At 38.4% G+C, this 24,096-nt stretch overlaps 3 protein-coding genes across 6 annotated transcripts; 2 read left to right on the top strand and 1 right to left on the bottom strand.

Annotated features, from left to right (window-relative positions):
• The first annotated feature begins 2,440 nt into the window (after positions 1-2,440).
• Positions 2,441-12,531, top strand: tfdp1a (transcription factor Dp-1, a). Of its 2 annotated transcripts, none has more exons than XM_032568601.1 (12): positions 2,441-2,549; positions 4,613-4,694; positions 6,816-6,882; positions 7,083-7,198; positions 8,285-8,406; positions 9,336-9,501; positions 9,603-9,749; positions 9,849-9,917; positions 10,387-10,538; positions 10,772-10,938; positions 11,137-11,212; positions 11,298-12,531. In XM_032568601.1, exons 2-12 carry the CDS (start codon positions 4,683-4,685, stop codon positions 11,434-11,436), a joined length of 1,233 nt encoding a protein of 410 aa, XP_032424492.1. In that variant the 5' UTR covers positions 2,441-2,549; positions 4,613-4,682; the 3' UTR covers positions 11,437-12,531. The 2 variants fall into 2 exon arrangements, with proteins under 2 accessions (XP_032424492.1, XP_032424491.1); XM_032568600.1 differs by lacking the exon at positions 2,441-2,549 and adding an exon at positions 3,697-3,795.
• Positions 12,532-15,006: 2,475 nt separating this feature from the next.
• Positions 15,007-20,065, top strand: LOC116723717 (rhodopsin kinase GRK1-like). Its single transcript, XM_032568811.1, has 7 exons — positions 15,007-15,883; positions 16,907-17,034; positions 17,614-17,771; positions 18,149-18,232; positions 18,586-18,710; positions 18,809-19,010; positions 19,713-20,065. Exons 1-7 carry the CDS (start codon positions 15,185-15,187, stop codon positions 20,000-20,002), a joined length of 1,686 nt encoding a protein of 561 aa, XP_032424702.1. The 5' UTR covers positions 15,007-15,184; the 3' UTR covers positions 20,003-20,065.
• Positions 20,066-20,303: 238 nt separating this feature from the next.
• mettl21cb (methyltransferase 21C, AARS1 lysine b) lies at positions 20,304-23,716 on the bottom strand. 3 transcript variants are annotated; one of them, XM_032568814.1, is made up of 5 exons: positions 23,322-23,716; positions 22,795-22,927; positions 22,502-22,665; positions 22,006-22,123; positions 20,304-21,306 (listed from the first exon to the last, which is right to left on the bottom strand). In XM_032568814.1, the coding sequence occupies exons 2-5, from the start codon at positions 22,910-22,912 to the stop codon at positions 20,909-20,911; spliced, it is 798 nt and encodes a 265-aa protein (XP_032424705.1). In that variant the 5' UTR covers positions 22,913-22,927; positions 23,322-23,716; the 3' UTR covers positions 20,304-20,908. The 3 variants fall into 3 exon arrangements, with proteins under 3 accessions (XP_032424705.1, XP_032424704.1, XP_032424703.1); XM_032568813.1 differs by having other exon boundaries at positions 22,795-22,917; XM_032568812.1 differs by having other exon boundaries at positions 22,795-23,716.
• Positions 23,717-24,096: the final 380 nt, after the last annotated feature.

The following is a 24,096-nucleotide window of genomic DNA, read 5'->3' as shown; positions in this document are numbered from 1 at the left end:
TGACGTGTGACGAGTCCTCAAGGACAGACTCTACACTCCTGCAGAAACACTCACGATCATCTAAAAGTTATGGTATTCCTGCTCAACCACGGTTTTTACTTCAATAATTTGAAAGAAACAAAACAGAAACATGTGAACCAAAAATAAATCTAGAAACCAAAACTAAGAATATGAGCTTCCTCCAGAGCTTTTATTTTAGTGCTTGGCTTGCATTTTATTTTGAATCAATATGTCAAACTGATATAATCACTGTGAATAAAAAAAACATACAAAATAGCTTTTGTCTTTTTTTGAGTTTGTTTTTTTTTTTTAAATGTGGGTTTGACTAATATATTTTTCCTTATAGTTAATATTTATCCTGAAAAAGGCATTGGGAGACTAAAATTTTGTCAACAATGACACATGAGTCCATGTTGTTATGGATAAAAAGTTACAGAGTACAGCTAATTTTTTAAGCAGTCTCAAATTTCGCTTTGAGCTGAGCTGACAGAAGGCGCAGCTCGGTTTTATCTCATGCAAAAATGAATCCACCCCGCCACAAGTGTTATGAACACACCACACAGCAGCGTCACTGATACTGTATCTGTGGACATCAGCTTCCTTTTTGCCATCACTGTCATTTTATAGTGAAAGGAGTGTAAAATAGACAAAGTCATGGACTGTAGTGATATTTTGTATGCACGATCCATGTCCCTTACAAGCACTTTCAAAGGCTTTAGATTATACTTCATATATATACATTTCTGCTGGCTTTGTCAGAAAAAATAAGCTATATTGACTGAGTTTTGTTTAGGTGAAATTGAGGATAACAATATTTGTTTTGCCAGTGTTATGAAAAGAATTGTTTTTGTTTTTAATATTGCTTATTTTGAGCTTATGAAACCTGAATTTACTGGCATGACTCACAAACAACAACCCCCAAGGGTCCAAGCACAGGCCCCCCGAAGAAACGCTTCATTAAACAAAAACACTACACAAAAGCCACACAGCAGTTACACTAAACAATGCAAACTTCATAATTGTTTAAGTTATTGCTAAAATGTGCAACAAAAAATACAAAACAAAGTGAAATGAAATTAAAAAAAATATGATTTTGATACATTTTTAAAAAGGTTATTTTGGAGCAAACCTCACTCGTATTAGTTGGTGGTGACTTCTATTATTTTGGGATGTAATAGCAAAAGTTGAGTCTCATGTTCCTCTACAGCTCTTGTAAAGAATATTTATCAAAATGACATTAAATGACAGGGGCCCACAATCGGTGGCTCCAGAGCTACATGTGGCTCTTGAGATTCTTAAGTGTAGCTATTAATAAATTGACTAATAATGCAATAAAATGAGAAATGTTGTACATGGTGAAAGATTCATACAGAGTAGCACATCCTCATAGAGTGAGATTTCAGTTTTTAATAATCTAAAATCTCTGTTTACTTTACCACTTGTTAATGAAGATATTTACAAAAAAACTCCAAGAGAGGTCAACTGTTTAGTTCAAGTCTACCAATGTGTAATTTAGTCATGGGATAAATCCAGCTGTTCTGTGACGATTAGTACAGAGAACATTAGCAAACAAACAGACCAAGAAACACAGCAGACAGACCAGGGATAAAGTTTGAGAGAATTTTAAGCAAGGTTAGGATATAAAACAATACTAAAATCTTAAGAAATTTTGCAACACACTACTCAACAGTATAGAAAAAATATTTTGTTCAGTAGGGACAGAGAAACTGGTCAGAGTAGATGAAAATTTTATGTGTTACATGTAGGGCAATCCAGATAGAAAACCTGCTACAGATCTGCTAATTATAAGTTAACTAGCTGATTACGGTGCGACCTTATATGTTTCCAATATTTCAAGTTTTCAAAATATTCTAATTTTCTTAGACACTGTGTTATTTTGGGTTTAAATAACATAAATGTACAAGAAAATTATAAGAAATACTTAAGTAATAAATCTATGTAAGACACAAGTCTCACTTTCTGCAGTAACATTATCCATCCATCCATCCATCCATCCATCCATCCATCCATCTATCTATCTATCTATCTATCTATCTATCTATCTATCTATCTATCTATCTATCTATCTATCTATCTATCTATCTATCTATCTATCTATCTATCTATCTATCTATCTATCTATCTATCTATCTATCTAAAGATAAGAAAAATTTCCTCTTCTCTTATGTTTTAACTAGAAACTTGATCTAAATGTACATTTGATTGCCTCTAAAGCGAGCAGTTCATTCACTTGAAGGTTTGTTTTGAAGCAGGAAAACACGACAAGCAAAGTGCGGGAAAATGAACAGCACTGTCCCACTCCTGTGCAGTAGATGGCGCCACACGCACCTCTAACGCTGGCTACTCTCCACCAATCCCACGAGATGTAGCGTGTGGGCAAGGACTTCTTTACTGTTTTGCTTTCGTCTCCTCCACGCTGGCCAATCAGAGCAGGCTGAGGCGAGACACCGCCAAGATCAGATTGTGAGAGGCGCTGCTGTGAGCTGGGCTAGTAACAGAGTGCATTTGCTAACTTGGGAAGTACACCGGTAAGATCCGTTTACTGACTTGTTGGGCGATATTGGCCCTCCGCGGCACAAAGCTCGTGCAATTACGCATTCACCGATGGAATATTTTAAATTTGCATTAAAAACACAGACTCGTAGTTTACAGCGTGAACTTTGAGCTAACAGTAGCACGGATCTGGATGACAGCTGGGAGTTAGCTTGTCCGCTAGCAGCTGGGCTAACAAAGCAGCGGAAATTACAGTTTCTCAACTAAGTTAGCACCTAGCTAAAATAACCAGCTGGTAATTAACAGATAACTAGTTATTGATCTACTTTATGCAGTTATCTATTCTTTTTTATTATTGGAGTCTTCGGCTTCTATTGCAATAATATCAATAATTGTGTTTGTTTATGTGAAAATAAAAATATTACATTTTAGGGCATATGTGATGTCTTTGCAAAGTTTTGAATTTCCTATTTTAAAATGAAAGTGTTTATAATGTTGACGCCTTCGCGTTGGTTTTGTAGTATAGGCAGTCATTACAAGATATTTAACCTTATTTCGTAACTTAAAACAAAGAAATTGCGCTTCGAAATGTTTGAGAAGAAACTATTTGTTTTTAAAAATGCACAGTCTGTAAGATTAATCCAGTATTATCGATTAGTTTTGTTTTTGAGGGATTGGGAGGTAACGCTCACACTCAGACGCGAATAACAGATTATATTAGCAATCTAAAAACAAATGTATACTTAGGAGTAATGTATATATTTTGCAAGTTTTGTTCGCTCTTTCAATTTTGATATTTTTCATTCGCCTTAACCTGAATAAGTTTATTTTATACTGAGGCCGCTGAATTCACCTTCAACCCTTATAAATCCTTCTTGATGAACCAGGATGGCTTTACTCAATTTTAATATAGCAGCTTTCCAGAGGGAAAAGAGTTCAGACGTCTGGGTTATTATTTTGTTACTTATGAATAAAAATAGAGTCTTCGGTAGTTAGCCAGCACCGATTGAAAACTACCAGCTGCCATACTTGACCAACAGGCAAATCCTGGCATCCCTTACTGAATTAGCGCCCCCCTAAAAAAGCGTGTAATGTAAAATAAACGCTCTGGGTAAATACTTTATCATCTGTGAAATATATATCCCTTCGATTTATTTGTAAAACGGATTAAGTATATCGACATTGCCTAGTTTGTTTCCTGTTTAGATGGGATTTAGACCTCCTCTTCCTCCATTCTCAAATGCCAACAACAACAGCCGTCGAAGAGACGAGAGTGCACTCGTAAGTGCACAGGTTCACCACTTTAACTCTGTTTAACGTGGTGAATGTCCATTTATTTTTCACAGTGGCAGCTCTTGTTCGGACGAGGCTGTGTTGTGCAGCAGGGGAGCAGGGTTCTCTGAATTTGTTGTGAATCGGCTGAAAGCGTGCAGGAGCTAACTAGTAGCAGGCTAGCAGCAGCGAGCTGAACCTGACGCTCGCTGTTAGCAGGGACGGCTAGCTAGCTGCAGTCAACAAAAGATTTCTACATTGCTGTCAACATATGATGTGAAGGCTGCTGCTGTGGCGTGAAGCCCCGCTGTCTGTAGCTGTATATCCATGTCGGTGAAGCCACGTCGGTAGTTTTGCGGTGTTGTGATAAAGTTAGCGTGCTTTCGTGACCTGTAGCAGAAGTTGGACGATGCCTCTCCTCCGGACGTGCTCGGTACCTGAAGTAGGCCTTGTGCACTCTTAGCGTTGTAAAAGTTCAGAGCATCTAGGGATGGTCTAATGTGCTTTTCTACATGCAAAATGTATTCAGATGTGTCTCTCAAAGGCTCTCGGGGTCAAAAGTAAAACAGATTGATCATATCTTCCGTATGTTTGCCAATATGAAGGAGAAATTGGAGCTAACCAGAGAGATGTAGTTAGCTTTCTATAGTGTGCTCTCAGTCAGCAAATTGAACTGGGCCTTAGTTCACAAATAAGTTCAAATGATCCTTTGAAAACATGCGAATATACATCGGACCTGGGTTTAATTATTGAAATATATTATTTTTGAGTAAAACTAGAAATGTTCCAGTCATTGTAATAATTTATTCTTCTTTTTATTTTGCAGGAATCTGAAGATTGAGTGATATAATTTTTTTAAAATCCTGACACAGAACTCCTTTTGGTCCTTTGGGATCATGGCTAAAGATGTAAGTATATGTGTACGCCTATAAAGATATTTATATATAGATATCTATATAGATATCTATATATAGATATCTTATTAGATTAAAATCCATAGTTTAATTTCTGCTACTTGAGAATAAAATTATGCATTTACATCAGTTTTGAGTTGGGGCTAATCTGACCCAATGTCGGCACCAGACCTGAGTCTGATTTAATTATTGGACTGAATATCAGGCTGAGGCCACCAATGTAGATGGCATGGTCCAGTGTCATGTGGGTCATATTTTGATATGGTTTTACTGATTATTCATTTTTTATTAACTTTCTGTTAGATTTTAAACTGCTTCATTTACCAAGCAACTTCCAGAAGTTTTTATTTGTGGTTCCCAAGTCAGTGGGAGCTTTCTACCAGTTCCACCCTCATTTCTTTGCTAGTTCATCTCTTCCTAATTAGTTTTCATACATGCAAACAAACAATTTAATATCCATGTACTTAAACCTTTGAAGATAATTTTTTTTCTCTTTATAATGAACTGGTAAAATAACTTTGACTGATTATTTGACTTAACTTAAGTCTGGCTTGTTTTATTCTTTGAAAAGTTTGAATTACAGCTTTCTTCATTTATTTTGATTCTGATGCCTATTGAGGCTGGATCATTTCTATGAAATATTCAGATTGTGACTCCTGACCAAACCAAAATGACTTGGCGATATTATTTACTGGTGTGATGAAACCACCTTTTCTACCTGGGAAAAGTTTAGTATGAAATGACCAAAACTACAAAGGTACAAAATAGTGAAATGACCTGCTACCTTTTTTCTTTTTACGGTAAACAAAATAAATAGTAATTATATTTTACTGAAAACATAATTACTATTTATGTTTTAGTAATTAGTAATTCCTAAAGGGGAAATTCTAAGCTATAAAAACACACATAACCTTTTATCCTGAGTATCTGACATTAAATTCTTCTAAACTTTTTCTTGTTTAGGTCAGTGACGATAAACAAAAATTGTTCCATCTACCCAAAGCCAGAATGATGAGATAATATTAAACTTACTAAGTCTTTAATTCAGAAAAGATCAGATGAGGATGTGGTGAGTTGTTGAGGTTTCGAGAAATTAATTTAAAACACTTGAGGTAAATTTAGGCACAGCTTTAAGCTTATTTTAAGTTCAACACTTAAAGCACATCTCCTTCCTTGTGTGACATCATGAAAACATCAAAATAAATAATTGAGAATTGTGAACCTCCACAAGTGTGCTTCATCCTTGGGTACAACTTCCACATGTCTGAAGTTGCAACATTCAGCTGTTCAAATTATTTTATGCGAGTATATCTTTCATACCTTTCAGAAAAGAGATGGGATCTGTATCCCAGATTTAAATGTTTTTGTTTGAAATTATCTAAATAACCCGAGAGCAAAAACCAGTGAAGAAAATTTTGTCTGAAGCTGGTGTTGAATGAAGGTGTCATTCAACACCATGTGGATGTTTTGCTGCAGGAGGGACTGGTGCGCTTTACAGAATGGATCAAAGTCAGGAAGTTGAAGTTTCGGCACAAACGGGTTTTGAAAATGGACTCGGATACTAAGCATTGAGCGAAATTGGTTTGTGTCTTCAGGACAACAATCAGTGCTTTGGTGTGGCTGTCACAAAGCCTTAATCTCAAGCTCGTAAATCTCGACCCACTAACAAAAGTTCTGTTCAAAGGAACAGACTAAAATACCAGCAAACTACAGTAAAAAGCCTAAAAGGAAACCCAAAATGTTTCATCCAAGTCTTGCAGCCTAAAGGCAATTCTACTCCATCAAACACTGAGGAATGTAATTTTTTTTAATTTAAAGAACATACGAGAAAAGTCTCTAATAGAAATAATTTAGTTAATCTTAAGTGACCTAAAAAGGGAAAAATTTAGTTTGATTTACTCTCGAGAATGAGACAAAAGGAAAACTTTTACGCTTTATGTAAATTTCAATTGTAGACATTAAGACTTACATTCATTTTGCCTTCGATATTTGTAAATATCAAAATCAGCAAATCATTACAGAGAAATGGGTTTGTGGCTAAAATGAATAACGAGGCTAACTTAAAGGAAATATGAGTTGTTGATTGAATGAAAGTGTAATTTTCTTTTTTTACAGGCTGGTCTAATTGAAACAAATGCAGAGCTGAAAGTTTTCATCGATCAGAATCTGAGCCCTAGCAAAGGTATACCCTAATATTTGTTTCTTCTTCAGTATTTAAATAAAACTCTGCATATTTTTGAATGATTTTATCTAATCCATTCCCGTAGCATACACACATTTCTGTCCAGGTGCATTCCTTGTTGTTTGAAAGTGAACAACAGGGGGCAATGGAGATTCATTTACGAGCCCTCCTCATCGCTGCTGTCCTTTGTCTCCTCTCAGGTGTTCTGTCCTTGGTTACTGTCCAGCCTACAGTTGCTCCCAAACAGCTTCTACCCAAAACCCTCGGGCCGTCTAATGTGAACGTTGCTGCACACATGCAGCATGTGCCACACATGGTGAGTGTGCATGGTTATAAATCTCTGTAAGGCCACCACAAGAAACAAATTACTGCAAAATTTCTCCAGATCTTAAAAAACAAACAAACATAGTTTTGCTTCATCTTTCGTAATGTAAGCCCCCCTATTATCATTGCGAGGTGACCGGGCAGAGGGTAGGTGCAGGCAGTTGATCCTAAGCTCATCAACTCTACAGTCAGCAGGATTACACCCATCATCTCATTATGTTGAAGCAATGTATACACAACGGAAATCAGCTTACATATCACCTTAGCGAAGGAATAGATCACCTATCCTCTGGAGGCCTACTCATGTTGATGTTGGTGGGGATGCACATGTTCACCAAAAGTCCAGAAACGTTTTCCAGGAAAGCAGAAGTTGGATGGTTTGATGCTTCGATATGTAAAGGAGAATCAGGACCGAGTTTAACAGATTGATTCAAACCTTCAGACTGAGCAGCTGTAGTTTCTCTATAACCTGATATGAGCTTCCCCTTGAATTAAATCACCTGCACTATCATAGTCAAAGGTAAAATTCACAATGCTGTTGAATATGAAATCTGAAATATTACTCACCCTATCAGTAATATAAGGTCTTAAAAAGCTTTGTTTCTCTATGGTTATCAAGTTTTTGTCTTCCAGCGTCGTCTTCCATTCTTTTTCGGCTGCTCTGTTAATAAGTATTTATAAAAATTTACTAGATGTTAAAGTAGACAGATACTTTATTAAGATATACTTTTTGCAACAGCAGCAACAAAAAAAACAGGCAAATGGGTAAAAATGATTAAAAAAAACCAAAAAAAAACTACGTCGCATAAAGTAACCTGAACTTGAGTTGCATTCAGTCATTTTAGCTTTTTAAATGCCATAGACATTAGCTGTTTAAGAAAGCTCCTTTCTAATTGAAACTTTTAGCTGTTGTCAGACAGAAAATATTACTTCACTTTTTTAGTGTAATCTAATCCCTGTTAAATGCGTTTTTTTTCTAAAGAATATCAGTTAAAGAAGATAAAATTTTCCGTTTACTGCCCCATACAGTCGCCGGTCAGTCTGATTGTTCTCGCCACTTCTGCCCTCTCCTTTGCAGGTGATTGGAACGCCGCAGAGGCCGACGGTATCGAACACCATTCTGGTAAACAGTCCACACACGCCCAGCTCCCAGTTCCTAACTCAGACCCAGCCCGCTGATGCCTCGCCCTGGTCGTCAGGGTGAGTTGTTGCTGAGCTTTGTGAAGCTTAACTTCAACATAAAGTACCTTGCAAAAGCATACATACTCCCTGCATTTTTATAGCATTTTGTTACATTACATGCAAGCAAAACTTGAGTGTTTTATTGAGATTAAACAGCATTAACAAACACATAAAATTGCACAATCATGAAGTAGGAGGAAAAGAATCAATAGTTTTAAAATACATCTCAAATAAAATGTAAACATTTTTTTGTTTTTATTGAACCCCTATGAGTTGATTGTATGTTGAACCCCATTTTATTGAGTAACAGCTGCACATCTGTACAAGCTTACGTACAGTTTTGCTCTTTTTTGAAAACACCTGATGCTCTTTTGGATTGGCTGCAGAACCTCTCTGTGTAACCATTTTCAAGCGTTTCCACAGATTCTTAATTCAACTTAGATCTGGAAGCATAATTTGATCTAAAAACTTTCACTGTAGCTTTGGCTGTTTGATGCCATTCTCCTAGTTCTCGTTATTTTGAGGATACTTTTTCACTTTTTCCTTTCAGTCACGTCTTGGTATGTTTGCAGTTGTGGCAAATTAGTAAAATATTTGGATTGAACTATGTTGTATGTTTAGAGCTTGGGATATTGTTTTTTTCCCCCCAACTCTGCTTTCTCCTTGACCTGTCAGTCATAATTATTTTTTGTTCTTCATGATGCTCTATTTACTCTATTTACATGGACTCTATTTACTACTTATTAAAAAAAATAAAGTATATTATTTTGTTTCTATTTCTCACTTATGTAACCATTATGGGTCTTCCCCATAATGTTTGAAACGTAAAAAACTTCAAGGTGTGCGAGTGTTTTTGCACAGTATTCTTGTCTTTCCAAGTGAAGAAGTTCTCAACGTGTCACCTTGTTTAGACGTGTAGTGACGGGGCGGGGGGGCTCTGTCCACAGAAAGCGGGGTAAAAAAGGGGAGAAGAATGGAAAGGGCCTGCGGCATTTCTCCATGAAAGTGTGCGAGAAGGTGCAGAAGAAAGGAGTCACCACCTACAACGAAGTGGCAGACGAACTGGTGGCAGAATTCAGCTCTTCAGACAACCACATGTCACCTAATGACTCGGTGAGTGTTGGAGTTTTCTCCAATGCGAGACTGTGGCAAAATTGATTCAAAATCGGTACTTTGTGGTAATTAAGCAATTTTCTTTTCCTTTTTTCCCCCAGCACGTTTATGACCAGAAAAACATACGGCGGCGTGTTTACGACGCGCTCAATGTGCTCATGGCCATGAACATCATCTCCAAAGAGAAGAAAGAAATCAAGTGGATTGGCTTGCCCACCAACTCCGCACAGGAGTGCCAAAACCTGGAGGTACAGAGGAGGAAACCTTTCCCACCTCAAAAAACCCTGTCTCCAAACATTTTACAACAGCTCCACGTCTTAGCTGCTGCTGTTTGATTTGCTCCTCAGGTGGAGAGACAAAGGCGGCTGGAGAGGATTAAGCAGAAACAATCACAGCTGCAGGAGCTCATACTGCAGGTGAATGGAGTGCTTGTATCAATCCTGAAGTGGATCATTCAGACTGAACCTTCTTTACTAATACAGTGGTGTAGTAAAACATATTTTCTCAATTATTTGTTGTACACACTTAAATGAGTTTATACTGATCCTCTAAAACAATTCTTCAGCATCTGTGGGTCAAAATTCCCCAGATTTAATGCAAGACTTGATGCCATTTTTTTTGCCAATACTCAAAGGCAGTGCAATGGTGGCAGAACCGCTTATGTCTAACTTTAAAATAAATGAAGAAGCTATTGGAGTATGATCTGCAGAACAGGGAGATCTGAGAGGAATATTTTGAAAATGAAGTATATAAATAAAGTTGGTGCTAAATATTTTACGGTGGTGTGAAATGGAAATCGTAAGTATTTGCCTCTCTGATAAAATCAAACCCCAGACAATAAAGTATCTGGTGGCTACTTAACAGTTCATGTTTGTGTCTTGACAGCAAATAGCCTTCAAGAACCTCGTTAAGAGGAATAAAGAGACAGAGCAGCAAGCAAACAGACCCCCACCTCCAAACTCCATCATCCATCTTCCATTTATTATCGTCAACACCAGTAAGAAGACCGTCATCGACTGCAGCATCTCCAACGACAAGTACGTGATCGCCAGCTTTTTTTATGATTTAAATGTAACTCTGGTAGAAGAGAAACTTTCACATTAACGTGATTCCGGCAACTTTTGAACTTGTGCGAAGTCCACACAAGGAAATTAAATGGCTGAATTGCCTCATTACGCACTCAAGCGCTACAGAATCCTCTCTAAGGCATTAACATTGTGGTGCGAATCTGACGTTTTACCGTGTCTCCCGTTCTGCTCCTTGTCTCCAGGTTTGAGTATTTGTTCAACTTCGACAGCATGTTTGAGATCCACGACGACATTGAGGTGCTAAAGCGCATGGGCATGGCCTGTGGCTTGGAGGTGGGGAAGTGTTCTCCTGAAAACCTAAAAATTGCACGAAGCCTTGTGCCAAAAGTCCTGGATCCTTACGTTATAGGTAAATGGTTTCAAACTTATGCCAGTGTCAGAAAGAAATGCGGTTAAGATGAAAATGAAATGGAGAAACAGTTTGACTACATTAGGAGACATTTTCATTCCTGTCAGGTTATTTAAATCTATTCAGCAGTTTTTAGCGAGTAAATAGTTCAGCAGCCGTCATGTGTTCACCGTATTTGTCCAAATAATTTTCTTGAAGAGATGTCAAAAGGCCCCATCAGCAACGTCTACATCACTGGAGGCTCTTCTGCCAATGGAGGTCGTTACACTGCAAGGTGGGAAGCAGATCTTATTATCTTGTGTGGGTTTTTTTTCAGGTTTATCTTAATTTTGACCTTAATTTCTGCTTTTACTTCGTAGTGACGGCTGCACTGACGGCACCATGGCGTCCAGCTCAAACGACTCTCACTACAGCGGGTCTCGTGTTGAGACCCCCGTCTCTTACATGGGGGACGACGACGAGGAGGATGAGTATGAGGAAAACGACGACGAAGACTAACCCTCCCACAGCTCGCCACTCCAACGAGTGCAGTCCTTCAAACCACAGCCACCATGGGAATCGAATCCCCCCTTTTTTTCGTGTGTGCTTCTTGAACACCCCCAGCCCCCCCGTCCCTGTGTCCCACGCCTGTATTTCTGTCTGGCTTTCTCAGGGCTGTAGATGAATATTGAACAAGCAGAGGCAGCGCTCTGCTCCCGAATCACGTGCACCTGCACCACAGCTCTGGGGGGAGGTGCGATCCAAGGGAACTGTAGGCTTTTTCGTTTTTCCTATTTTTTTTTTGGTATTTTTTTGTTGTTTTTTTTCTTTTCTTTTTGACTCTGCCACCTGAAGTCTTTGTACGTCTAATCCTGTTTATCAATAAGCCATCCCACTATAAAAACACACTGCTGTTGGAGAATGTAAAATGTACCTGTTTAAATAGTTACTCTTTTATTATTTTGCTATTAACCTTTGGCAGACAGACATTATGATCAAAATGTTCCCTAATATGTCTGCGTTAACGTGCTGTTAGTCACCTCCGTGGGTCTTGGAACGGCGTCCCTGGTCGGGACTCCGTCCGACCCGTCAGTACATTTTCGTTTTGTGTTCTGCACAATGATTTAAAATAGTTTCCCATTGAGTTGGGTTGGCTTCCTCCTGTTTTGTAGGCAGCTGCTTTCTGATCCTGTTTGCTAGTTTTGTTTTGTATCTGTTTGTTTTTATTTTATTTTATTTTATTTTTTTTGTATTTTGGAGTTGAGGAATTTTTCACCGCCGCCCTGTTGACGCCTCGGTAGTGTTTACAAAACATGGCAGCAGCGAGGTAAAGACTCATAACCCAGGCTCCTGATAGGTAAATAAGCTTTGTTTGTTAATTAAGTATATAAATCCTACAAAGATTGTAGCTTATAGTATCCTTTAGAGGCCAGTGGTTAAGATAGACCTTTCAAAAATTATTGATGTAACACAATGTGTGGTTGTATAGATCTTTGTGTATTCCCTTCAAAGATCTCCCTTTTAAAACTGAGCAACACATGTACTGACTCTTCCAAATACCTTTTCTGTAATCTAATATAAGTTTGCAAATTAAAATATAGATTGTTTTAATAAGTTTGCATCAAGCGTTTTTGTTGGAAATTGAAACTCTGAAGTTAAAGACACATGCTGGATCTCACATTTTGTTTTATTTACCTTAACCCTTTCATGCATAGTGGTCACTACAGTGGACAGCTATCTAAAAGGCATTTTCTTGTGCTTCTTGTGGATTGTTATGTTGTAAATGCACACAGACCACTGAAGTGGACACTAATGCATCCTAAAATACACCATCAACTACGGGCCATCAGCTGCAAATGCAAGAAATTATTTTTGTTAAATCCAATATGGCCGACAGACAAAAAAGCATGCCAACCGACGCTACTTCTTCTGTAGACGACTCTTGCAGGTAAAAAAAATATAGTGACATCAGATGACCCCTAAAGAACAATACTACTGATGTATTTTTCAGATAACTTTGTATTTGGAGAAAATTACAATTGATCACCTAAAACAAATAAAATACAATTTTTTACAAAAATTTTTTTCATGCCTTAAGAAAATAAAAAAAAAATGGAAAAGAAATACTGACATAAAGGATCATAAATCATGCATGAAATGGCTAAAGGGCCAAATATTTCTGAGCAAATCATCAGCTGATGATGTAATTTTAACAATCTATTTTCAAAGCATTTACAAAAAATATATGCACAGAAAAGTCAGTCACAAATCAACCAAAACTGCAAAGCTAAAACTTGGTACTCTTCAATTGCCCTTTTGTCTTTTTCCTTAAAATTCAAGTTTAAAAGGTAGGTAGTGCAAACTCGGGTAATGTGCTCTATTTCTGCATAGCAGCTGTTTAAGAACGGAAAGTAAAATGGTAAAAAGTGAAGCTAATTTGTTTCTGCAAAGTTCTAGATCAGTGGAGAGAATCTGTCCGATTGTGCTGTGAAAAACCAGCAACTTTATTATTAATTTCTTCTGTTTATACTTTTTGTTAGACTATCATGTTTCAAGCCATCAAAAAAGGTAAAATGAATAAATGCAAAAGTGGTTTTCTAATTATTTACTTTACTAAGGTGGAAAATCTATTAAAACCAACATGTCTTGCATGTTTCCTATTAAATCTGACATCAATATGATTTTCCACACTGAGACTTGACATCAGACATACAGTAATTGTAGAATCAGTTTCACAATATAAAGTAGGCTATCTAGAAATGCAACACATAATGAATTCATGGAGTTAAAAATATGAGAAGGATTACAAAGCAGCTTCTAAGGTTTTGAGACCACAGCGAGACCTGTGATCTACAAATGGAGAAAACATGAAACCTTCACAAGAATGACCAACCTATCAAAATTAAGAGATTAATGACGACTCCTTCTGAAGGTCAGAAACGAACCCAGGACATCTGAAGCACTGGAAGTCCAGTCATCTGATGTCAAGGTCAGTAACTTATTTAAAAGCGTGAACAAAAATGTCATATTCTACGAAGCGAGGCTCATCTCACATTACTCTGAATTAATCACATTAATTAATTTAATTTGGATTGGAGAGAGAAGCAATTTTTGAAAGTTGTGTCCTATGTCGTTGATCCTCAAGTATAATGAGATTTAAAATACTCAAGCATACTACAGTTTTGCGATATAACAATAATTCATTACGCACCACAAAATCCATGTCAAAAGTTTCATTTTGGTCTTGTCTGATCAGAGCACCTGCTTCCACCTGTTCACTGTTTAACGTTAAACAGGCAAACTGTTTAAGGGATTTGTAGTTTTTTTGTTTTTTTTTTAAAACATTGGCTTTTTTTCTGATACTTTCATAATTTGTTCTTAGGTGTTAGTGTTTTACCTGAGCCAGGGATCTTTGCAGCTCCTCCAGAGTTACCATTTGCCTCTTGGCTGCTCAGCAATGAGAGTTCTCTTTGTGGTTTAGGTAAAACGCCAAGTCCTCATAGGTTTGGAGTTGTGTTATACTTACATTTTCAGATGCTAGATTGAACTAATGTTCCAAGTTGTGATAAAATTACACACAATTACACTCTATCTACTAAGTTGTTGATGTAAGAAAAGTGTGAAGCCCATGACGTTTCCTTCCAAGTAAAATATACAACCTGCTTTGTTTTGCTTTGTCACATAAAATCTCTGTATTCTTGACCATCAGGCAGCTCTCTTTGAAATGTCTTGCAGAAGTACAAGTTATATTTATTTATTAGTTAAAAAAAAATCATTTGCAGATCATTGCATTGTTTCCTTTTACCCTTAAATTAGGATAAGCATTAGCAACAAACAACTTATAGTCAGCCTCATTCAGTTTTAGAGCGTTTTACTTTTTCAAACTACAGCAAAATGAGTCGAGCCTACTTGCACCGGTTGACTCCTGCAGACGGTTCTGGAGTTGTACTGTTCCAGCAGGTGCTCGCACACTTTGTCTGGGGCATTGGGGTGTTAATGGATTACTGAAAGGTGTTGACTCAGAGGTGTGTGTTCCTGTGTGTGTGTATTTGTGCAGCACAGTCCCTCAAAGTGTGCTGCAGTCTTCTTGAGTTGCATTTCCCCCCTTATGCTCCCTCTACCACTCCTCTGTCTCCTGTTTCCTCGCTCCTTTTCCCCCTTTTCCATCCTCACTTTTGGAGAGTAATTATTATCAAACATCATCTGCCTCTGCTCTCTATTTGCAATGTCTTTCCTTTCCTTTGCCTAACACTCACTTGCCCTCAACATGGATATTGGAGGACTGACCACTGTGGTAGCAAATTCTGCGTACATCAACGCACGTGGAAGCATCGATGGCTCCAACCCTGCAGCAGCCCGGGATAAGAAGTACCACGCTCGCCTCAAACTGCCCCACATCACCGTCTGTGAGGGCCTCAGGGACACCCTAGATTTGGCCTTTGACTCGGTCTGTGTGGAACAGCCAATCGGCAAACGCCTCTTTAGGGAATTCTTGGAAGCGAATAAAGAGTATCACGGCGCTTGTCGTTTGTGGAAAGACATCGAGGACTATGACCTGGCAGAGGACTCTGACAGAGGAAAGAAAGCCTCCAAGATTGTCCAGAGGTACATGGACCCATCTGCCAAACACTTCTGCCCGTACCTTCCTGAGGACATCATAGCCAAGGTAAAGGAAAACCTGGGGGCTGTAGGGGATGATTTGTTCTCTGCATCGCTGGCCAAAACGCTGGAGTACCTCCGAGAGGCCCCTTACACTTTCTATCTGGAGAGCATGTACCTGAAGAGGTACCTGCAGTGGAAGTGGCTGGAGATGCAGCCCATGGATGCGGACTGGTTCCTGGACTTCCGTGTGCTGGGGAAAGGTGGCTTCGGGGAGGTGTCTGCCTGTCAGATGAAAGCCACCGGGAAACTTTACGCATGTAAGAAACTCAACAAGAAGAGGCTGAAGAAGAGGAAAGGTTATGAGGTGAAAGCCCTGCACTTTTTTCTATGCCTGTTACTCAGCTGGCCTTGAAAACACACAATGTCTTCAAAGTTGATTTAGAAAAAGGACTTTATCTTCTTTGTTGATGATAATAATAAAAGAAAGTATGTAAAACTTCTAGTACCAGAAGAAATAGTTTCATCTTATATTAAAAAAAAGATAACAAATTCTGTCAAAATCAAAGTTTTCCATCATCAGATAGTCTGCACCTCACACTGTGTGATTGATCTGTAAGAACTTGATCACGGCGTAACGGATAGTGATGGATAGTGAATGCACAGCACCTGAAACGTTGGATGATGATGCAACCAAGACGTCCCTAGACTGAGGCATTGCAAACACTGACGCTATGACAACAGCAATTTTTATTTATTGTGCAACATTTTCAGCTGTGTATATGTTTGTGACTCTTTTATAGTTGAGCAAACATCAGACTTCCTTCTCTTCAATGAGATATGCAAAAGTGGGAACTGATGAAAGTTTATTTTTCCCACACAGCAGACTGCATAATTTACGACAATTTCAATGCATAAAGCGTTTTATGGCATGAAGTTATCACTGGTTTCTTTACTTTGTTAGGCATTACATTCAATTGGATGCCCCTTTAGCTGCTCTTTTTGTTCCAAAGAAGTTTGAATAATAAAGATGCTAATTTGGCTTTATGTATTAGTAAAAGTGTTCTGTGCTTGCCAGGCTGCAGGGGTGTTAATCATCTTTGTCCCTGCCTCTGTCTCGTTTGGCTTTAGCCTGCAGAATTAAACACTGAGACAGGGATAGAGTGATTACTGGGGGCTTTACTGAAAAGCTCCTCTGAAGGGAACTCCTTGCACAGTTAGATCTTGCCCTTGACTTGGCTAAGGTCATCTTGCAAAATGCACGCCCCACTTCCTCCCGAAAATGGCACAGACCCTCGCACTAATGCACAAGGCTCTGTTGTAGCTTTTCATTGTTTAAAGTCACTTATCTCATTTTATTAAAATCACCTCTCATGTTTTATCCCTGTAGGGGGCAATGGTGGAGAAGAGGATTCTGGAGAAGGTCCACAGTCGCTTTATTGTCTCATTGGCTTATGCCTTCCAGACAAAGGACGAGCTTTGTCTGGTCATGACCATCATGAATGGAGGAGACCTCAAGTAAATTCACTATGCAAACCACACAGTTTTTTTTTATCCCACTGTTTCAACATAAGAATAACTGATTTGAGAGGGATGACCTAAGAAAGGCGAGATGAAACTTCAGCAGTTATACCAAGTGTAATTTAACTCTAACTTCTGTGCATGAATTTATTTCTCATATGTTTTTGCTTGATTATAAAATCCAAAGTCATGTTACTCAGATGAAGGAATCTCAGCAACATTCATGCCAAGCAGAAGGGCACAAGTTCAGAATCAGTTCATGCAAATACGTCCCCAAAGGAATGCTTTATGAAGGCAAAACAAGGCATCCATTTTAAGCGGCGGACGCTTAATGTTTTGTGGGTTCTCCTAAAGCGCTGACCTCGTATCGTCATTTAAAGTTGAAAACAAGTTCAAATTCTGCTTTTCCAGAAAATCTGACTGCTTTTTAAAAATAGTTTTCAATTCATATCAAATACATTACAATACATGAAAAATATCATTGAGTATTATAATATTCATCTATACACAATATTATGAACGTTAGCAGCGTTCTTTACGTGTGAAGAGTCGTCCTCTGTTGTTTGCTCTGTTCAGGTACCACATCTATCTGGTGGATGAGAACAACCCTGGGTTTGATGAGCCCAGAGCCTGTTTTTACATCGCTCAGATCATCCAGGGTCTGGAGCACCTCCACCAGAAAAGAATCATCTACCGTGACCTCAAACCAGAAAATGTGCTTCTTGACAATGATGGTAAATGCTCTTACTGAAACCTCAGTGCCTGTAGATTACACCTGTCCTCCCCGTGGTCTGGTCATCCGTTTGGCGTCTGGCACAAGATTCTGCAGCGTCCGCTGTTCAACAGCCGGACTCAGAAATAGTTGCCATCAGATTGCTCAACAATGCCATCACTAAGACTGTGTGAAAGTGCTAAATTATATGTACTTCATAATATATTATTATTTGTATATTTATGTATTTATAGACACACTCATGATTTTCTGTAGTTTGTTTTTTGTGTGCTTCACTGTTGTGTCTTCGTGCAATGACAATAACATAATTTGAAATAAAAAAAAAAGTTTCATTTTTTTGTGGTATTCTATTAATTTGATTCTAATTTGTTTAATCAGGTAATGTTCGTATATCTGACTTGGGTCTTGCTGTAGAGCTAAAAGAAGGCAAAACAATGACTAAAGGCTACGCTGGAACACCAGGTTAGTCTAATTTTACCTTCTTATTGTCTCCATTTATGGAAGTTTTTTCTTTGTACATTTCACAGTCGTTGTTACTGGTGTCCCTTAAACTCTTCTTTTTTTTTATCTCTCTGCCATCATATTTGTGTCTCTGTAACTATAATGGTCTGTCCTCCTTGATGCAACAAGCAGGCCTTTAAATGAACAAAATCAAGTTTATCCCTTTCTTCCCCTATCGCACCACATTTGCTCCAACATCAACCTGACCCACCACTCTGTTTTTCCTGAATATGTGGAAAGGACACACACAGACATAAACTCTGTAAAGTTACATTTTAAAAGATTTATTTCACTGATTATTTTTCCTCTTGCAGGTTACATGGCTCCAGAGATGCTGAAAGGAGATAAATATGACAGCTCGGTGGACTACTTCACCTTGGGGGTGACTCTGTATGAGTTTATCGCAGCCAAGAATCCGTTTAGAAACCGAGGAGAAAAGGTTCGGCTCTTTCGGTAGCTGCGGCTGTCGATTTGTGTGGAAATGTTGGAGTTTACAGGATAAATGAGCTGATGAGAGGTTGTTCGTCGTCTGCTCAGGTTGAAAGAGAAGAGATGAAGGAGCGGATGCTGAACCGCGTGGTGACCTATCCAGATAACTTCGGTGAACACGCGAAATCGCTGTGTGACGGGCTGTTGGCTAAAGAGGTTGATCAGAGGATGGGGTTCAAGAACGAATGCTGCGATGAAATCAGAGCACATCCTTTTTTCAAAGACATTAACTGGAGGAAACTCAATGCAGGTACGCAGCCTTCAATCTTTTCTTCTTGAGTTAACATACGAGAACCACAAATACAGAGGGATATTTGTGTATTTATCCCATAGTCCAACATAAACTATCACCTAATTGTGAAGTGGAAAGAAAAGGATGAATGTTTTTTAAAATCTTTTTTTTACAAGTACAAAAAAAGGCATACATATATGTTCAGCCCCTTTTACTCTGATGTCCCTAAACAAATTTCAATGCAACTACTGCCTTCAGAGGTCAATAACTAGTGAGTAGAGCTCACACACCATCCCCAAGAGGAAACATGATGGTGGCAGAATCACAGTATGGGGATAATCTTCTTCAGTGTGGAAAGAAAATATGTTAAAGTTTATAAAGTTGGTAAAGAAAACCTGAAAGAGGGTGCCAAAGACCTGAGACTGGTGGAGAACAAAGAAACAACACAAACAGGCAGAGATATAAGGGGTTAAATGTTAATGCATGCCACACTTTTCAGACTCTTATTCTGTAAATATATGAGTATCATTTTCCTTCTGATTCACAATTGTCCACTGATTATCACACAAAATTCCAGAGTTTATGAAGTTTATGTATTAGTAATTCAAATGTAACAAAATGTCAAAACATTCAAACGTTCACTAATGGCTTTGTAACGTTATAAAGTCTCAGTAGGTACCAGTAAAGCTTTAACACATCTATTTTTTCTGAACTCCACAGGTATTCTTCTGCCTCCGTTTGTCCCCGACCCTAAGGTAGTCTACGCCAAGGATCTGGATGACGTTGGGGCTTTCTCCTCGGTGAGGGGTGTCGCTTTGGAGGATCCCGATAAGACATTTTTCGACGAGTTTGCTACAGGCAACATCTCAATCCCCTGGCAAGAGGAGATGATTGACATGGGCATTTATGGAGAGCTGAACCTCTGGGGGCCTGAAGGCACCATTCCAAACGATCTCCGCAGAGAGTCCATCCTGGAGCAGCCAAAGTCCTCAACTTGCTGCATATCGTAAAGTCATGGACACAAACTGAAAATAAATGCAGTTTATAGACTTGTATTTCTTTAGAAGAGGTCATTAAAGCCCCCAGGAAGGACAAGTATCTTCTGAGCTTTCTGACTACAGATGGAGAAAGTTTTGAACTGTTTTCCTTTTCTGGAAAGGCAAAGGGCAAAATAAAGGTGAAGCTTGAATTTGGAGAGGACTTTATTTAGCAGTTCCAAACAACGTAACTTAATGTTATGTGGTCATGTGCTGAATTCACACAAGGCGTTTTAAAAATCCCGTTAATAGAGTTTTAGTAATTATGCATCTGGTGCTGTCAGTAATTTTCTGAACATTTCAAAAGCTTTTTTTTGTCAACATGCTGCTATAGAGCATATGCCATTTATGTGAAAGTGTTTTTTTCTTCTTTATAAGTTATAAAACTGATTTTATTCCACTCTACAAGGCCCAAAAAGCTCAAACATTCACGCTTGTTTTTAAATATTTCCTAAACATTTATTTATTGATCAACTATTGTCACTTATAATGAATAACTGTGAATGAAGCACTGTGTTGGGTCGGTTTTTCTGAGGTAAATAATAGGAAACTAATTATTTCTAAAAATATATATTGTTCAGAAGTAGAAAATGTTTAAAAAGATTAAAATAAAAATAGTTTATTCATATGAAATCTTGTGTCAGGAACTTTGCATGGTGTTTAGACTCCAGTCAAGGAATGTCATACAGGTCCACATCAAAACTGAAAGGGTACTTGGAAAGTATTACAGTGATTTCATTTCATGTGATATTACTGGAAAATACGAACCGTGTGATAAGGGAACAAGCCAAACGTTTCCCTGCATTGATTTAAATCAACAAAAGACAAACAAATTTAGGAAGTTCTTAAGGTAGTTTCCGGCTTTTACATCTCGTTTGTTCACTCCTTTGCTGTGGCCTTGTATATCCACACATTCTCCTGCGGTGCCTCAACAAGCAGTGTTGTGTTGAAACGGCTCTTGAAGCACTCTGCGAACCTCAGGTCTGACGGGAACCTAATTTTGTTCGCCCAAAGCAGGGTTGTCCCACTCCCTGGTCTGCAGAAGTGAAGCATAGTGTTCAGCAGTTCCTCAAGGAAGTCGTGGTGATACACCACATCAGCTGCAAGCACATAATCGTAGCGGTAGGACGGGAAGGGGAAGTCTCGCTCCAGCTCCTGGCCCCAGGAGAGGGCAGCCACCTGAGGGATGTAGCGTGAACGCCCCTTGGTATTCCGGCGAAGGTTGAAGGACAGATTAGACAAGATGTCAGGCAGATCAGTAGCCGTCACCCAGGCACCTGTTGGATACATAGTTTTTTTTTTTTTGAGTGACATACTTTTAAAATGTACTAAAATGTCAAAAGAATAAAATAAAAACTAGAAAAATTTGCATTGCTTGCGAAAATTCAGCCGTAAGCCGAATGTGTTTGGTGAAAATTGCAGAAGTGTTTTAAGTCGACCGCAGAAGACTTGCAGAAATATGAGAAAGAAGGAGAAGCAGTAGAAAAAGCAAAATAGTCTGTATAAAACATGTATTGATAAACTGTTGAAAATGAGTAAAAACTTTAAGTCAATATAAAAATCCCAGCTATGGAGTCTCATAAATTGGTCCAGAAGACTGATTACAAAGCCAGATTGTAAGGCCATCTGTTGAAGAGCAGTGAGTGTTATAGTTTTTAGCTAATATGTCAAAAATTGTGGATCACTAAATGTCAAGTTTCATAATTTTACTCCACCTAATGTGCAAGCAGAAGTTTGTAATAATAATAATAATAGCATGTAGGCTATCGCTAGCATGTTGATCTGATGTAATTTACTTCCCACAGTATGCAACAACCTACATTAAAACTAAAATTAGCTACAAAGCTAAAGCATTCACACCAAAAAAATAAAAAATGTAATCAGCCAATAAAAACAACTAAAATTTAACAATATCCATCCATCCCTTTTCAAGAATTTAAAAATAATTAATTCAAACCATGTAAACACAAACTTACCTAACAAACTTGCCACTATGGAGAGTAAGCCAGTTCCAGCTCCGAGCTCTAGCACTGCTTTGTCCATCAGGTTCATTTGTTGCTGGTTGTTTTCTAAGAACTGACAGAGAGCTATTGCCTATAAAGAGAATTTTTTTTTAAATTATGGTTTTTACATTTATCAGCCGTGGCAGTTTTTGATATGGACCAGGTAGCTAGTTGCCCAAAGTGGAATCAGAAAGAGGAAGACCACACAAATATAAAATAAAAAACCAATTAGGTGCACATTTTGTACCAGTGCAGTCAATGGACATCTGCCACCCCATTGCTGTTGAGAATAGTGTGACTATTTAACTCGCTTTTGTATGAATTTGCACTGCATCTTAAAATTTAGACAATCCCTTGTATTTTGATTGGTTGGGGGGTGGCAGTAAGAATGCCTCACTCAGGGAACCATTCATGCAAAAGCCACTGCTGTTGTCCAGTGAATTTGTAGAATGGTGATGGAAGAACTTACCCCGGGCCAAATCAGAGCTCCGTATGAGTCCGTAGACTCCCGGATGTTGACTTCATGACCAACAAAATGAAAGGACTCCTTTCCCAGGGGATAGTAAACGCTCGGCTCCCAGACATTCCTCCTGTCCAGACCCTCTCTTGTCATCATATCTTGGTCTGTTAAAGCTTCAGCACAAGACATCAGATAGATTTATATGTTAGTGTTGGTCAGGCTTTGTAATGAGTAACTGTATAAAAATAGTTCTCTGTTCTTTTCAGTGACAACTTGTCCTGATAGGGTGAATTGTGGTTTACCCAGATCAGTCATTTCTTCCTTGCTCTGCAGTTTCTCATCATGACTCATGATTTCTTTCCTTCTGCTTTCCGAATTCTTTGGTAGAAAAGGTTGGCTGGCTGATAACAATTCTTCCATGTCTTCTGAACAGTGCTGAGAGATGAGAACATCAGAAAGTGATAAACTTCTTCATAGAAATGCTGAAAATCTCCTGCACATTTTGGGAATAAGAGATAAAAGTAAACGCATAGAGTCGACAACTAGACAGCAACACTCATTGGTGTATATATGTACATATATATATATATATTTTTGTGTCCACCAGATTATTTCCTCTATTATCAGATGTGGCAACCAGAGCTAATGCAGCGTTTTCTAAAGAAATTACAATGTGCTGAAGTTCAGAACAAGTATGGAAAGTAGTTTCTAACACTATCAGTTTTGTTTTTCAACGCAAAACACACATTGTGTTGTTCTTTAGCCATCTCAGTAAGTGGAATGAAAATTATTAGTTGAAATGTCAAATTTCAGAAAATGTGAAACATACCTTCAGGAAGCGGTACCCTCCTCTTCTAATTTATATTTTTGCCAGAGTGCGCACCTTTGTAGGTTGAGTTCATGTCTTTATAGAGGCGGCATCATCTGTCCTCTGTGACCTGCCTCTGAGGGAAGCAGGGGTCTATGCCAGGGACCCCTCCCAACGCCTCAACAGCAGCTTGCATTGTGTGATGCTATATCCTCTGCTATGCCACACATGTGCAGAAGATTTAAGCACTAAATGATTGAAGCCTACTCCCATGCACCCCCACCTTTCATCCTCTTCCTCACATCTTCTGTTAGTCCCAACCTGTTCTCTTGATTGGCTTGACAATATGTGAGTTGTTGTGCCTTTACATTTAATAATGTGTGTCATGCAAGAGTTATTCCCTTCTTCTAGTGCAAACTTGCAAGTTGCCTTCATCTTCATTTTACCATCTTTCCATAAGCTTATATCTATTGATATGATAGATATATTTTGGAGTGGCCCAGCTAGAGTCCTGAGTTGACTCTTATTGAGAATCTGAGGCGAGAAAAAAGATTTGTGTGATGGCAAAGAGGCCTTTCATCCTCCATATGTGTGCTGTGAAGCCATTAAAGAAGGATATATATATATATATATATATATATATGTTTTCAAAACAAATCCCACATTCAGAAATTGCTTTTACCATGTTTCTCTAATCATTTCTCTACCGCTAATTGCAACAAAAGCATTTCTCATTTTTACATTGACCTATTTATGGCTTGCCAGAAAGTCTGGGACGGTGCTAGTCAATTCTGTC

This window comes from Xiphophorus hellerii, chromosome 7, assembly GCF_003331165.1.
Source record: "Xiphophorus hellerii strain 12219 chromosome 7, Xiphophorus_hellerii-4.1, whole genome shotgun sequence".
In the NCBI taxonomy this organism is placed as follows: Eukaryota; Metazoa; Chordata; class Actinopteri; order Cyprinodontiformes; family Poeciliidae; genus Xiphophorus; species Xiphophorus hellerii.
The sequence above is the reverse complement of the archived record's forward strand: the minus strand, read 5'-3'. Positions and strand labels throughout refer to the sequence as shown.